General features: G+C 47.8%; 1 protein-coding gene across 1 annotated transcript in view; it reads left to right on the top strand.

Moving 5' to 3' along the window:
• Positions 1 to 13286, top strand: part of CFAP92 (cilia and flagella associated protein 92 (putative)) — a 34134-nt gene that overhangs the window by 5718 nt on the left and 15130 nt on the right. The window contains exons 3-9 of the mRNA XM_075995923.1: positions 734 to 924; positions 4042 to 4246; positions 6793 to 6936; positions 7862 to 7949; positions 9507 to 9631; positions 10681 to 10830; positions 11951 to 12135. Coding sequence (XP_075852038.1) covers positions 734 to 924; positions 4042 to 4246; positions 6793 to 6936; positions 7862 to 7949; positions 9507 to 9631; positions 10681 to 10830; positions 11951 to 12135 — 1088 coding nt within the window. The remainder of the gene's footprint in view (positions 1 to 733; positions 925 to 4041; positions 4247 to 6792; positions 6937 to 7861; positions 7950 to 9506; positions 9632 to 10680; positions 10831 to 11950; positions 12136 to 13286) is intronic.

Here is a 13286-nt window from a genome sequence, read left to right as displayed (position 1 = left end):
TTTCCTTTCTTTCCTTTCCTTTCCCTTCCCTTCCCTTCCCCTTTTCCTCTCCTCTCCTCTCCTCTCCTCTCCCTTCCCTTCCCTTCCCTTTTCCTTTTCCTTTTCCTTTCCTTTTCCTTTTCCTTTTCCCTTTCCTTTCCTTTCCTTTCCTTTCCTTTCCTTTCCTTTCCTTTCCTTTCCTTTCTTCCCTTCCCTTCCCCTTTTCCTCTCCTCTCCTCTCCTCTCCTCTCCCTTCCCTTCCCTTCCCTTTTCCTTTTCCTTTTCATTTTCCTCTCCTTTTCCTTTTCCTTTTCCTTTCCTTTCCTTTCCTTTCCTTTTTTTTCCTTTTTCCTTTCCCTTTTCCTTTTCCTTTTCCTTTTCCTTTCCTTTCCTTTCCCCAAGCTACAGTGAATGCCATGGCGTCAGCCTCGCTCACAGCAGCCTCCAACTCCTGGGCTCAAGCGATCCTCCCGCCTCGGCCTCCCTCCCGAGTAGCTGGGACTCCAGGCACGCGCCACCACGCCCGGCCCATTTTTTCTATATATATATACGTATTTTTAGTTGTCCAGCTCATTTCTTTCTATTTTTTTTTTTAGTAGATATGGGGCCTCTAACTCCTGACCTCGGGCGCGATCCTCCCTCCTGGGCCTCCCCAGAGTGCGGGGACGACAGGCGTGAGCCTCCGCGTCCCCCCCCCCCCCCCCGCCCGGCCTGCCTTTCCTGCCCGAGACTTTGTTCAATCTCCCTCTTGCAGGTCACAAAGGAAAATACTCGAGTTTCCTAGAGAAATACAAGAAACACCCTAAGGCGGAGAACACCATCGCCAAGATGCGGCATTTCTACCACATGGAGTATTTCCTCCTGCCCGATGACCAGGAGCCCCGAGAGGTGGACATGGTGGTGTTTCCCACGGTGGCCAAAGTGTTCCTGGAGGCCGGGGTCAAGGCACGTGTGTGTGTGTGGTGTGTGTGGCCTTGCAAATTCTCTTCTTTTAAATTTTTACTTTCATTATTTTCTTTGAGACAGAGTCTCGCTCTGTCGCCCGGGCTAGAGTGAGTGCCGGGGCCTCAGCCTCGCTCACAGCAGCCTCCGACTCCTGGCCTCCAGCGAGCCTCCCGGCTCAGCCTCCCTCCCAAGTAGCTGGGACTACAGGCATGCGCCACCACGCCCGGCTCGTTTTTTCTATATATATATATTAGTTGACCAATTAATTTCTATTTTTTTAGTAGAGACAGGGGTCTCGCTCTTGCTCAATCTGGTTTCGAACTCCTGACCACGAGCGAGCCTCCTGCCTCAGCCTCCTTTCTGAGTAGCTGGGACTACAGGCATGCGCCACCACGCCCTGGCTAATTTTTTTTTCTATATATTTCTAGTTGGCCAATTATATTTCTTTCTATTTTTTACATAGAGACGGGGTCTCGCTCTTGCTCAGGCTGGTTTTGAACTCCTGACCTCAAGCGATCCTCCCGCCTCGGCCTCCCTCCCAAGTAGCTGGGACTCCAGGCATGCGCCACCACGCCCGGCTCATTTTTTTCTATATATTTTCAGTTGTCCAATTAATTTCTTTCTATTTTTTTAGTAGAGTTGGGGTCTCGCTCTTGCTCAGGCTGGTTTCGAACTCCTGACCACGAGCGATCTCCCGCCTCGGCCTCCTTTCTGAGTAGCTGGGACTACAGGCATGCGCCACCACGCCCTGGCTAATTTTTTTTTTCCTATATATTTCTAGTTGGCCGATTAATTTTCTTTCTATTTTTTTGCATAGAGACGGGGTCTCGCTCTTGCTCAGGCTGGTTTTGAACTCCTGACCTCGAACGATCCTCCCGCCTCGGCCTCCGGAGAGGTTCCTTTTTTTCTGCATGTATGTGTGCATATGTTGGCCCCACGGTGGACATGCGTGCTCGTTCCTGCCACTGGCTTGGCTCTGTGTCATCGCTTGGGACAAATCAGACAGGTCACTTTTTTCTTTTTTTGAGACAGAGTCTCGCTCTGTTGCCCCCGGGCTGGAGTGAGCGCCGTGGCGTCAGCCTCGCTCACAGCAGCCTCCAACTCCTGGCCTCCAGCGATCCTCCTGCCTCGGCCTCCCTCCCGAGTAGCTGGGACCACAGGCATGCGCCTCCACGCCCGGCTCATTTTTTCCATATTTTTATTTGTCCAGCTCATTTCTTTCTATTTTTTTTTTTTTTTTTTTAGTAGAGACGGGGTCTCGCTCTTGCTCAGGCTGGCCTCCAACTCCTGACCTCGAGCGATCCTCCCGCCTCGGCCTCCCAGAGTGCTGGGATGACAGGCGTGAGCCTCCGCGTCCGGCCAGACAGGTCACTTTTTGCAGTTAATTTCTGTGATTTGATTTTTTCGAGAAAGCCAGACAAGGCCCACACACCGGCTGCCGTAGTTCACACTGTGAGTTTGGAGCAGGGAGACATCCAGGGTTAAGGGGTCAGGAGCCCCGGCTGCACCACCAATGGGGACCCGGTGGGGCGTGGGTTGAGGGGGTCGCCATGGCTGCTGCCACCTCCCGCCATCATTCCGAAGTTGAAGTCAACAAACAGGCCGGGCGCGGAGGCTCACGCCTGTCATCCCAGCACTCTGGGAGGCCGAGGCGGGAGGATCGCTCGAGGCCAGGAGTTGGAGGCCAGCCTGAGCAAGAGCGAGACCCCGTCTCTACTATAAATAGAAATGAATGAGCTGGACAACTAAAAATATATAGAAGAAATTGGCCGGGCGTGGTGGCGCGTGCCTGTCGTCCCAGCTACTCAGGAGGGAGGCTGAGGCAGGAGGCTCGCTGGAGGCCAGGAGTCGGAGGCTGCTGTGAACGAGGCTGACGCCACGGCACTCACTCTAGCCCGGGCGACAGAGCGAGACTCTGTCTCAAAAAATAATAATAAGGCCGGGCACAGTGGTTCACGCCTGTCATCTCAGCACTCTGGGAGGCCGAGGCAGGAGGATCGCTCGAGGTCAGGAGTTCGAGGCCAGCCTGAGCAAGAGCGAGACCCCGTCTCTACTATAAATAAAAATAGAAAGAAATTAATTGGCCAACTAATATAGATAGAAAAAATTGGCCGGGTGTGGAGGCGCATGCCTGTAGACCCAGCTAGTCAGGAGGGAGGCTGAGGCAGGAGGATCGCTGGAGGCCAGGAGTTGGAGGCTGCCGTGAAGGAGGCTGACGCCACGGCACTCACTCTAGCCTGGGCGACAGAGCCAGATTCTGTCTCAAAAAACAAATTAATTGGCCAACTAAAAATATATAGAAGAAAAAAGATATATAGAAGAAATAAAATATATGTAAGAAAATATAAAAATAGAATATATAGAAGAAAAAAAATTTAGCCGGGCGTGGTGGCGCGTGCCTGTAGCCCCAGCTACTCGGGAGGGAGGAGGCTGAGGCAGGAGGCTCGCTGGAGGTCAGGAGTGGGAGGCCAGCCTTAGCAAGAGCGAGACCCCGTCTCTACTAAGAAAAAAAAAAAATTGAAAGAAATGAGCTGGACAACTAAAAAAAAATATATATATATAAAAAAAACAAGCCGGGCGTGGTGGCGCATGCCTGTCGTCCCAGCCACTCGGGAGGGAGGAGGCTGAGGTAGGAGGTTCGCTGGAGGCCAGGACTTTGAGGCCGCTGTGAGCGAGGCTGACGCCACGGCGCTCACTCCAGCCCGGGCGACAGAGCGAGACTCTGTCTCGAAAAAAAAAAAAAAAATTAAAAATAGAAAGAAATGAATTGGCCAACTGAAAAAAAGTTTCAAATAATTAAAAAAAAAGAAACGAGCTGGACAACTAAAAACATATATAGAAAAAACGAGCCGGGCGTGGTGGCGCATGCCTGTAGTCCCAGCTACCCGGGAGGGAGGGAGGCCGAGGCGGGAGGCTCGCCGGAGGCCAGGAGTCGGAGGCCGCTGTGAGCGAGGCTGACACCACGGCGCTCACTCCAGCCCGGGCGACAGAGCGAGACTCTGTCTCAAAAAAAAATAAAAATAAAGAAATAAAAAATAATAAAAAAAATAAAAAATAAATAAAAATAAAATAATAATAATAATAATAAAGGAAATGACCGAGCGTTGCCGTCCGCAGACCGTGAAGCCGTGGCGTGAGGACGACAAACTGTGGGTGTCGTGGGCGCAGAGTTTCCACATGAACGTGACCAAGGAGCTGCTGAAGAAGTTGAACTTCCACAAAATCACCTTGCGGCTCTGGGACTCCAAGGAGAAGGTCTCCAAGAAAGCCAGATACTACCGGCTGAAGACGACCAGCCACCTAGACGACTTGGGGTCTCTCGGTGAGCTCGGGGTTCCCACTTTGTCCCTTTTTTTTTTTTTTTTGAGACAGAGTCCCGCTCTGTCGCCCGGGCTGGAGCGAGCGCCGTGGCGTCGGCATTTAGCTCACGGCGGCCTCCGACTCCCGGCCTCGATCAAGCGAGCCTCCCGCCTCGGCCTCCCTCCCGAATTAACTGGGACGACAGGCACGTGCACCTCCACGCCCGGCTCGTTTTTTTTTTTTTATATATATATTTTTTTAGTTGGCCGATTAATTTTCTTTCTATTTTTTTAGTAGAGACGGGGGTCTCGCTCTTGCTCAGGCTGGTTTCGAGCTCCCGGCCTCGACCGATCCTCCCGCCTCGGCCTCCCGGAGTGCCGGGATGACAGGCGTGAGCCTCCGCGCCTGGCGTTATATTATTTTTTTATTTTTTTTAATTAATTCACTTTATTCCTTTATATTTTTTATTCTTTCAGGAAGCGGAAATGGATACTAGGGCTTGTTTTATGGGTAGGTCTTATTTTAGGGGAAACACAGTGTATATATATATACACACATACCAATATCAGTATCGAATATAGTGATGTGGTATATCAAAGATATACATCACTATATTTGCAAATAAAGCAAATATTAAAAAAATAGGCCTTGTAGAGACTTGATAATCGTGAAACATAAAAAAAAATTTTTTTAAATAATAAATAAATATATAGGCTGGGCGTAGTGGCTCATGCCTGTAATCCCAGCACTCTGGGAGGCCGAGGAGGGAGGATCGCTCGAGGTCAGGAGTTCGAGGCCAGCCTGAGCAAGAGCGAGACCCCGTCTCTACTAAAAATAGAAAGAAATTAATTGGCCAACTAATATATATAGAGAAAAAAAATGAGCCGGGCGTGGTGGCGCATGCCTGTAGTCCCTGCGACTCGGGAGGGAGGCCGAGGCAGGAGGATCGCGTGAGGCCAGGAGTCGGAGGCTGCTGTGAGCGAGGCTGACGCCACGGGACTCACTCTAGCCTGGGCGACAGAGCGAGATACTGTCTCAAAAAAAAAATATATATATATCAATGTGTATATATTATATATTATATGTATATTGAATATATTAGATGTATATATTCAATATATAATATATTAACATATACACATTCAAATATATATATTTTTTTTGATATATGGTCTCACTATTCAATATATATTGAATATATATTGAATAGTGAGACTCTGTTTTTTGATATTGAATTTGAATATTTGATTTGATTTTGAATATTCAATATATTGAATATATATTATGTATATTGTATATATTGAATATATATTGAAAAAAATATATTTTATATATATAAAATATATATATATTTGAATGTGTATATATTATATATTACATGTATATTGAATATATATTGAATATATTGGATGTATATATTCAATATATAATATGTAATATATGGACATTTAAATATATATATTTTTGAGACAGAGTCTCGCTATTCAATATATATTGAATATATTCAATATATTCAATATATTCAATATATATTGAATGTATTGAAAATATATTGAATATATTGATATATATATTGAATATATGTTGAATATATATTGAATATATATTATATATATTGAATGCGTATTGGAAAAAATTTATATATATATATATATTTTTTTTTTTTTGAGGCAGGGTCTCACTCTGTTGTCCAGGCTAGAGTGAGTTCCGTGGCGTCAGCCTGGCTCACAGCAACCTCAATCTCCGGGGCTCAGCGATCCTACTGCCTCAGCCTCCCGAGTAGCTGGGACTACAGGCGTGCGCCACCACGCCTGGCTAATTTTTTGTATATATATATTTTTAGTTGGTCAATTAATGTATTTCTATTTTTGGTAGAGACGGGGTCTCACTCTTGCTCAGGCTGGTTTCGAACTCCTGACCTTGAGCAATCCGCCCGCCTCGGCCTCCCAAAGTGCTAGGATGACAGGCGTGAGCCACCGCGCCCGGCCTGAAAAAATATATTTTATATATTTAAAAAATATATATATATGACTATATTTGCAAATAAAGCAAATATTGAAAAAATAAATCCAGTGCTGTATTTGCTTTATTGCAGTGGCCTGGAATATTAAGTGTATATTCAATATATATTTTTCAGACAGTCTCGCTATTCAATATATATTGAATATAGTGAATATATTGAATGTACATATTCAATCTATTTAATATGTGTTGAATATATTGATTATATATATTCAATATGTATTGAATATAGTGAATATATTGAATATATATATTCAATATATTGAATATATGTGGAACATATTGAATATATATATTTTATATATATTATATATTGAAAAAATATTTTTTACATATATCAGAAATATGCATATATTTGCATATATATGATTATATTTGCATATAAAGCAAATATTGGAAAAGGGAATCCAGCGCCGTGTTTGCTCCCTCGCGGTGGCCTGGGCCGGTTCCCCACGACATTCCCGAGACCACGCCTGGGACGGGGACGTCCCACGAGTTTGGTCGCGCGGATGGAGTCAGCCCCCCCTTCTTCTCCCGCACCCCCAGAGGAGGTGAGGCACCTGGTCGCCAATCAGAGAGGATTTTCGGGGCACAGCAGCGGGAAGACCAGCTCGGTCACGGAGGACTCCAAAGAGGAGCAACGGCCGGGCAAAGAGGAAAGACCCGAAAAGCAGTCGAGGGCGTTTCAAGGTGAGCGAGGCTCATGTTGGAGGCCGTGGTCCATACTTGTCCCTCCTGTCCGTCATCATTGCTATTATTTCCGAGGCCGAGTCTCCCTCTGTCGCCCGGGCTGGAGTGAGCGCCGTGGCGTCAGCCTCGCTCACGGCAGCCCCCGACTCCTGGCCTCGAGCGAGCCTCCCGCCTCGGCCTCCCTCCCGAGTAGCTGGGACCACAGGCACGCGCCTCCACGCCCGGCTACATTTTTCTCTATACTTTTAGTTTTCCAGCTCATTTCTTTCTACTTTTCTTTTAGTAGAGACGGGGTCTCGCTCTTGCTCAGGCTGGCCTCCAACTCCTGGCCTCGAGCGATCCTCCCGCCTCGGCCTCCCAGAGTGCTAGAATGACAGGCGTGAACCGCCGCATCTGGCTCATATTATCCATATATTTTTAGTTGGCTTATAAATTTATTTCTATTTTTTTAATAGAGATGGGGTCTCACTCTGGCTCAGGCTGGCCTCCGACTCCTGACCTCGAGCGATCCTCCTGCCTCGGCCTCCCTCCCGATTAGCTGGGACTACAGGCACGCGCCACCACGCCCGGCTCTTTTTTCCTACATACTTTTAACTGCCCGTTTAATTTTTTTCTGTTTTTTTTTTTTTTTTTTAGTAGAGACGGGCTCTCGCTCTTGCTCAGGCTGGCCTCGAACTCCTGGCCTCGAGCGATCCTCCCTCCTCAGCCTCCCAGAGTGCTAGCATGACAGGCGTCAACCACCGCGCCCGCCTCATGTTTCCTATATATTTTTAGTTGGCCGATTAATTTCTTTCTATTCTTTTTTTTTTTTTTTTTTTTTTTTCAGTAGAGACGGGCTCTCGCTCTGGCTCAGGCTGGCCTCCAACTCCTGGCCTCGAGCGATCCTCCCGCCTCGGCCTCCCAGCCATTTGCTAATTTTTCTCAGGTTCTATCCCAACCGAGCTAGAAACTCCGTGCAGAAGCAGCGAGGACGGTGACAAGTCAGTGAAAGCGGAGGACCCTTCCACGGTTCGGTAAGGGTCGGACCTTGTTATTTTGGGGGGGGGGCGAGGTAGGACTCGAGCTCCTCTTGTCCTGGCCACGCCGTGAATCCCCGTGTCGCCTTTAGTAAATCCAGTATAAAGCGGGAGCTCATGACATCCAGGCGAAATGAGAGGAACAGGGAAAGGGAAGATTGGGTTTTTTTATTCCTTTTTATTTTTTATTTTCTTTTTTTTTTTTTTTTTTTTTTTTTTTTTGAGACAGAGTCTCGCTTTGTTGCCCAGGCTAGAGTGAGTGCCGTGGCGTCAGCCTCGCTCACAGCAACCTCCAACTCCTGGGCTCGAGTGATCCTTCTGCCTCAGCCTCCCGGGTAGCTGGGACTACAGGCATGCGCCACCATGCCCGGCTAATTTTTTATATATATATCAGTTGGCCAATTAATTTCTTTCTATTTATAGTAGAGACGGGGTCTCGCTCTTGCTCAGGCTGGTTTTGAACTCCTGACCTTGAGCAATCCGCCCGCCTCGGCCTCCCAAGAGCTAGGATTACAGGCGTGAGCCACAGCGCCCGGCCTATTTTTTATTTTCTTAAGTAATTTTTAAAAATTTTATTTATTCTTTATTTTTGTTTTTCCTTTTTCTCACACAGACCGAGTGAAGTCCCAAGAATGGGTTTTTTTTTATTTGTCCATTTATTTTTGAGACAGAGTCTCGCTCTGTCACCCCCGGGCTGGAGTGAGCGCCGTGGCGTCAGCCTCGCTCACGGCAGCCTCCGACTCCTGGCCTCCGGCGATCCTCCCGCCTCGGCCTCCCTCCCGAGGAGCTGGGACGACAGGCACGCGCCACCACGCCCGGCTTGTTTTTTCTATATATTTTTAGTTGTCCAGCTAATTTATTTCTGTTTTTTATTTATTTTTTTAGTAGAGACGGGGTCTCGCTCTTGCTCAGGCTGGCCTCCAACTCCTGGCCTCACGCGATCCTCCTGCCTCGGCCTCCCAGAGTGCTGGGATGACAGGCGTCCATTATATTTTTGAGGAGGTGCAAGTGTGGTCTGTAGCCACACTTTGTTTTTTTTTTTTTTAAGACAGAGTCTTACTCTGTTGCCCGGGCTAGAGTGAGTACCGTGGCGTCAGCCTCGCTCACAGCAGCCTCCACCTCCTGGCCTCAAGCGATCCTCCTGCCTCAGCCTCCTACTGAGTAGCTGGGACTACAGGCATGCGCCACCACGCCCGGCTAATTTTTTGTATATATATTAGTCGGCCAATTAATTTCTTTCTATTTATAGTAGAGACGGGGTCTCGCTCTTGCTCAGGCTGGTCTCGAACTCCTGACCTCGAGCGATCCTCCCTCCTCGGCCTCCCAGAGTGCCGGGATGACAGGCGTGAGCCTCCGCGCCCGGCCTGTAATCTACTTTTCATTTGACGAGATTCCCTGGCAACTCATATATGCACATTGAAATTTGAGCAGGACCTGGGTTAGAGAAATGCAATGTCATTTAAAAAAAAAAAAATCTATTCTCGTTCATCTGGCCCCTGAATTTTTTTTTCATCTTCCTCATTTTTTTTTTTTTTCTCTCTGCGAATTTTCTAGTTGGAGTGTTTCAAGAACAGCAGGGATTTCTCTGACGGGAGCAACCATGATGGAGATAAAAGAATTAATTGAGAGAGAATCATTTAGCAGCCTAACAAACTTGCTGGAGAAACAGAAGTCCCAAAGTAAGTCAGGTGGGGCTTTGGAATTTCACGGTAATTTGGCTTGAAAGGATTATGAAATATATATATGTATATATATATTTTATTTATTTTTATTTCTTTATATTTTTTTCTATTTTTAGTTGGCCAATTAATTTTTTTTTTATTTTTTTATTTTTAGTAGAGAGGGGGTCTCGCTCTTACTCAGGCTGGTCTCGAACTCCTGACCTCGAGCGATCCTCCCGCCTCGGCCTCCCAGAGTGCTGGGATGACAGGCGTGAGCCACCCCGCCCGGCCTGTGTGTCTACTTTCACACAAGTACCCTGCCGTTTCGGTTACTATAGCGTTGCAGTATAATTTTAAATTAGGTAAAACGATGCCGGCATTATTTATTGTTTTTGCTTAGGATTGCTTTGGCTGTTTTTCTTTTTTTTGAGACAGAGTCTCACTCTGTCGCCCAGGCTAGAGTGAGTGCCGTGGCGTCAGCCTCGCTCACAGCAGCCCCCAACTCCTGGGCTCAAGCGAGCCTCCTGCCTCAGCCTCCCTCCCGAGTAGCTGGGACTACAGGCGTGCGCCACCACGCCCGGCTCATTTTTCTATATGTATTTTTAGTTGTCCAATTAATTTATTTCTATTTTTTCAGTAGAGACGGGGTCTCGCTTTTGCTCAGGCTGGTCTTGAACTCCTGACCTCGAGCGATCCTCCCGCCTCGGCCTCCCAGAGTGCCGGGATGATGACAGGCGTGAGCCTCCGCGCCCGGCCTGTGTGTCTACTTTCACACAAGTACCCTGCCGTTTCGGTTACTAGAGCGTTGCGGTATAATCTAAAGTCGGGTAAAGCTGACGCCTCAGTTTTTTGTTCCTTTCGCTTCGACTCTTCCTGCGCTCTGTTTTTTTTTTTTTTGTTTATTTTTGTTTTTTAGTTCCACCTCTCCCGGTTGCCGGCAAACCCGTGCCTTCTGGAAGCTTCCAGAACCTTCCGGAGAGCCCCCCCCCCCCGTCCACCACACTGCCCCACGTCCGGCCCGCCGAGCCTCCCCTCATAACGCCGGTCTCCTTCCTGTGATTCCACAGTTAAAGCGAAGGATGCCGAGAAGAAGAAGAAGGTCCCGAAGAAAATCAAGAAGGTTCTCACGATCGAAGAGGACCTCCCCCCGTTGCCACCCATCCAGTGGAAGCCGAGCATCTTCTCCACGCAGCTCTCCCTGATGCCCCTCCTTGCCGGTAGCGGTCCATGCCCCCCACGCTGTCCGCGCGTCCGGCCGCGTGCGGCTAGAAAGCCCATATGTGGGAGGGTCTCGACGGACCGAGCCCTGTTCCCGACCGATCCCACCCCTCTTTTTATCCTCACGTCAGCCGCGGCCTGGGTGAGGGCCCACTCTCCTCCCTCCGCAGAGAGGGGAGACTGAGGCCCAGAGAGGTTGACCGCGTCGCCCGAGAACACACAGCTCAGCTCTGTCTGATTCCAGAGGCCAGTGTTGCCGGCAATAATATGACGGGGTCCCGGTCTCCATTGCTAAATATGACATGCTGCATTTTTTTGTTTGTTTGTTTGTTTTTGAGACAGAGTCTCGCTCTGTCGCCAGGGCTGGAGTGGGTGCCGGGGTGTCAGCCTCGCTCACAGCAGCCTCCGACTCTTGGGCTCCAGCGATCCTCCTGCCTCAGCCTCCCTCCTGAGTAGTAGCTGGGACTTACAGGCCCGCGCCACCACGCCCGGCTCATTTTTTTCTATATATATTAATTGGCCAATTAATTTCTTTCTATTTATAGTAGAGACGGGGTCTCGCTCTTGCTCAGGGTGGCCTCGTACTCCTGACCTCAAGTGATCCTCCCTCCTCAGCCTCCCAGTGTACTGGGATGACAGGCGTGAACCACCGCGCCCGGCCTAAGTATTTAATTTTTTTAAATTTAAAAAACGAATAGCAGAAAAATAATAAGTCAGATCGTCTCATTGTGCCCCGGGGTGACCCAGGAAATGCTTATACTCTTCACAGAGCGTTATCACGATCAAGTAGTAAAAATTAAATTCCATTAGAGAATTTATTAGAGAATTATTTATTAGATTTTTTATTCATCATTCATTATTATTTAGTTATTTATTTATTATTTATTATTATTTAATTATTTATTAGAGAATTAGAGAATTTCTGGGCCTTTAGTTTGAGTAACGCTGCCCGTGTGTCGTGTTACTGGATTCTTTTTTTTTTTCTTCTTCCAATTTTCCCTTTTCAACTGCGATTTTTATGATTGGCCCGTTCTCCGGGGTCCTGGTCCCTCTGTGCTCCTCCTGGGGCTGTCACGAGTGCAGTTCTGACACTGTGTGTCCCGTTCCTCCGCCCCGCAGGAGAGCAAGCTGTCGTGAGCCGCAGTAGCGAGAAGTCTGCCAACATCTTAGAGTGCATGCTGACTCTGAAGACCGAGGTCCCCATCATGACGGAAGAGCAGAAGCAGGACTTGAACCCCCTGACCATAAAGATCAAGTGTGCCTCCTGCCTCCCATCCCAGCCCGTGCCCATCCAGGAGCTGAAGGTGAGGATGAGGCCGATGGGGCAGGGGTCAGAGGGTGAAGGTCCCTCCTCTTCCTTCCCACCCGCCCCGTGACGTCTGCCTTGTGCGGATTCTGCGTTTTCCTCTTCCTTCATTTACTATTTTGTTTTGCTGGGGCGTATCCTGCAGTAGCTTTCTCAGAAAAGGTCAACGGGAGATTTGTTGTTTTGAGATGCTTAATTTCTTCCTTCTTCCCCCTCCTGGTTGGATCCCGTCTCCTGGATTCTGTGTTTCCCTCTTCCTTCCATGTTTGCTCTCTTGTTTTGCTGGAGTGTATCCTGCAGTAGCTTTCTCAGAAAAGGTCAACGGGAGATTTGTTGTTTCGAGATGCTTGATTTCTTCCTTCTTCCCCTCCTGATTGGATCCCCGTCTCTTGGATTCTGCGTTTCCCTCTTACTTCGTGTTTGCTCTCTTGTTTTGCTGGAGTGTATCCTGCAGTAGCTTTCTCAGAAAAGGTCAACGGGAGATTTGTTGTTTCGAGATGCTTAATGTCTTCCTTCTTCCCCCTCCTGGTTGGATCCCGTCTCCTGGATTCTGCGTTTCCCTCTTCCTTCCATGTTTGCTGTTTTGTTTTGCTAGGGCATATCCTGCAGTAGCTTTCTCAGAAAAGGTCAACGGGAGATTTATTATTTTGAGATACTTAATTTCTTCTTTCTTCCACCTCCTGGTTGGATCCCCGTCTCCCGGATTCTGCGTTTTCCTCTTCCTTCGTGTTTGCTCTTTTGTTTTGCTGGAGCGTATCCTGCAGTAGCTTTTTCAGAAAAGATAAACTGGAGATTTGTTGTTTTTAGATATTTAATTTTCTCGTAAGTATGATATGTTTTCATGCTGTTGTAATTGGAGGCTTAAAAAATTGTATTTTTAAATTATTCATGGCAAGTAAGTAAAAATGCAATAGATTTTACCTTGATGATACTCTTTCCTTAAACCTATCAAATATACTTTATTTATTTATTTATTTTTGAGACAGAGTCTCCCTTTGTTGCCCCCGGGCTAGAGTGAGTGCCGTGGCGTCAGACTCGCTCATAGCAGCCTCCAACTCCTGGCCTCAAGCGAGCCTCCTGCCTCGGCCTCCCTCCCGAGTAGCTGGGACTACAGGCATGCGCCACCACGCCCAGCTACATTTTTTTTTC

Source organism: Microcebus murinus, chromosome 20 (genome assembly GCF_040939455.1).
Source record: "Microcebus murinus isolate Inina chromosome 20, M.murinus_Inina_mat1.0, whole genome shotgun sequence".
In the NCBI taxonomy this organism is placed as follows: Eukaryota; Metazoa; Chordata; class Mammalia; order Primates; family Cheirogaleidae; genus Microcebus; species Microcebus murinus.
Note: the sequence above shows the minus strand (reverse complement) of the source record. Positions and strands in the feature narration are given on the sequence as shown.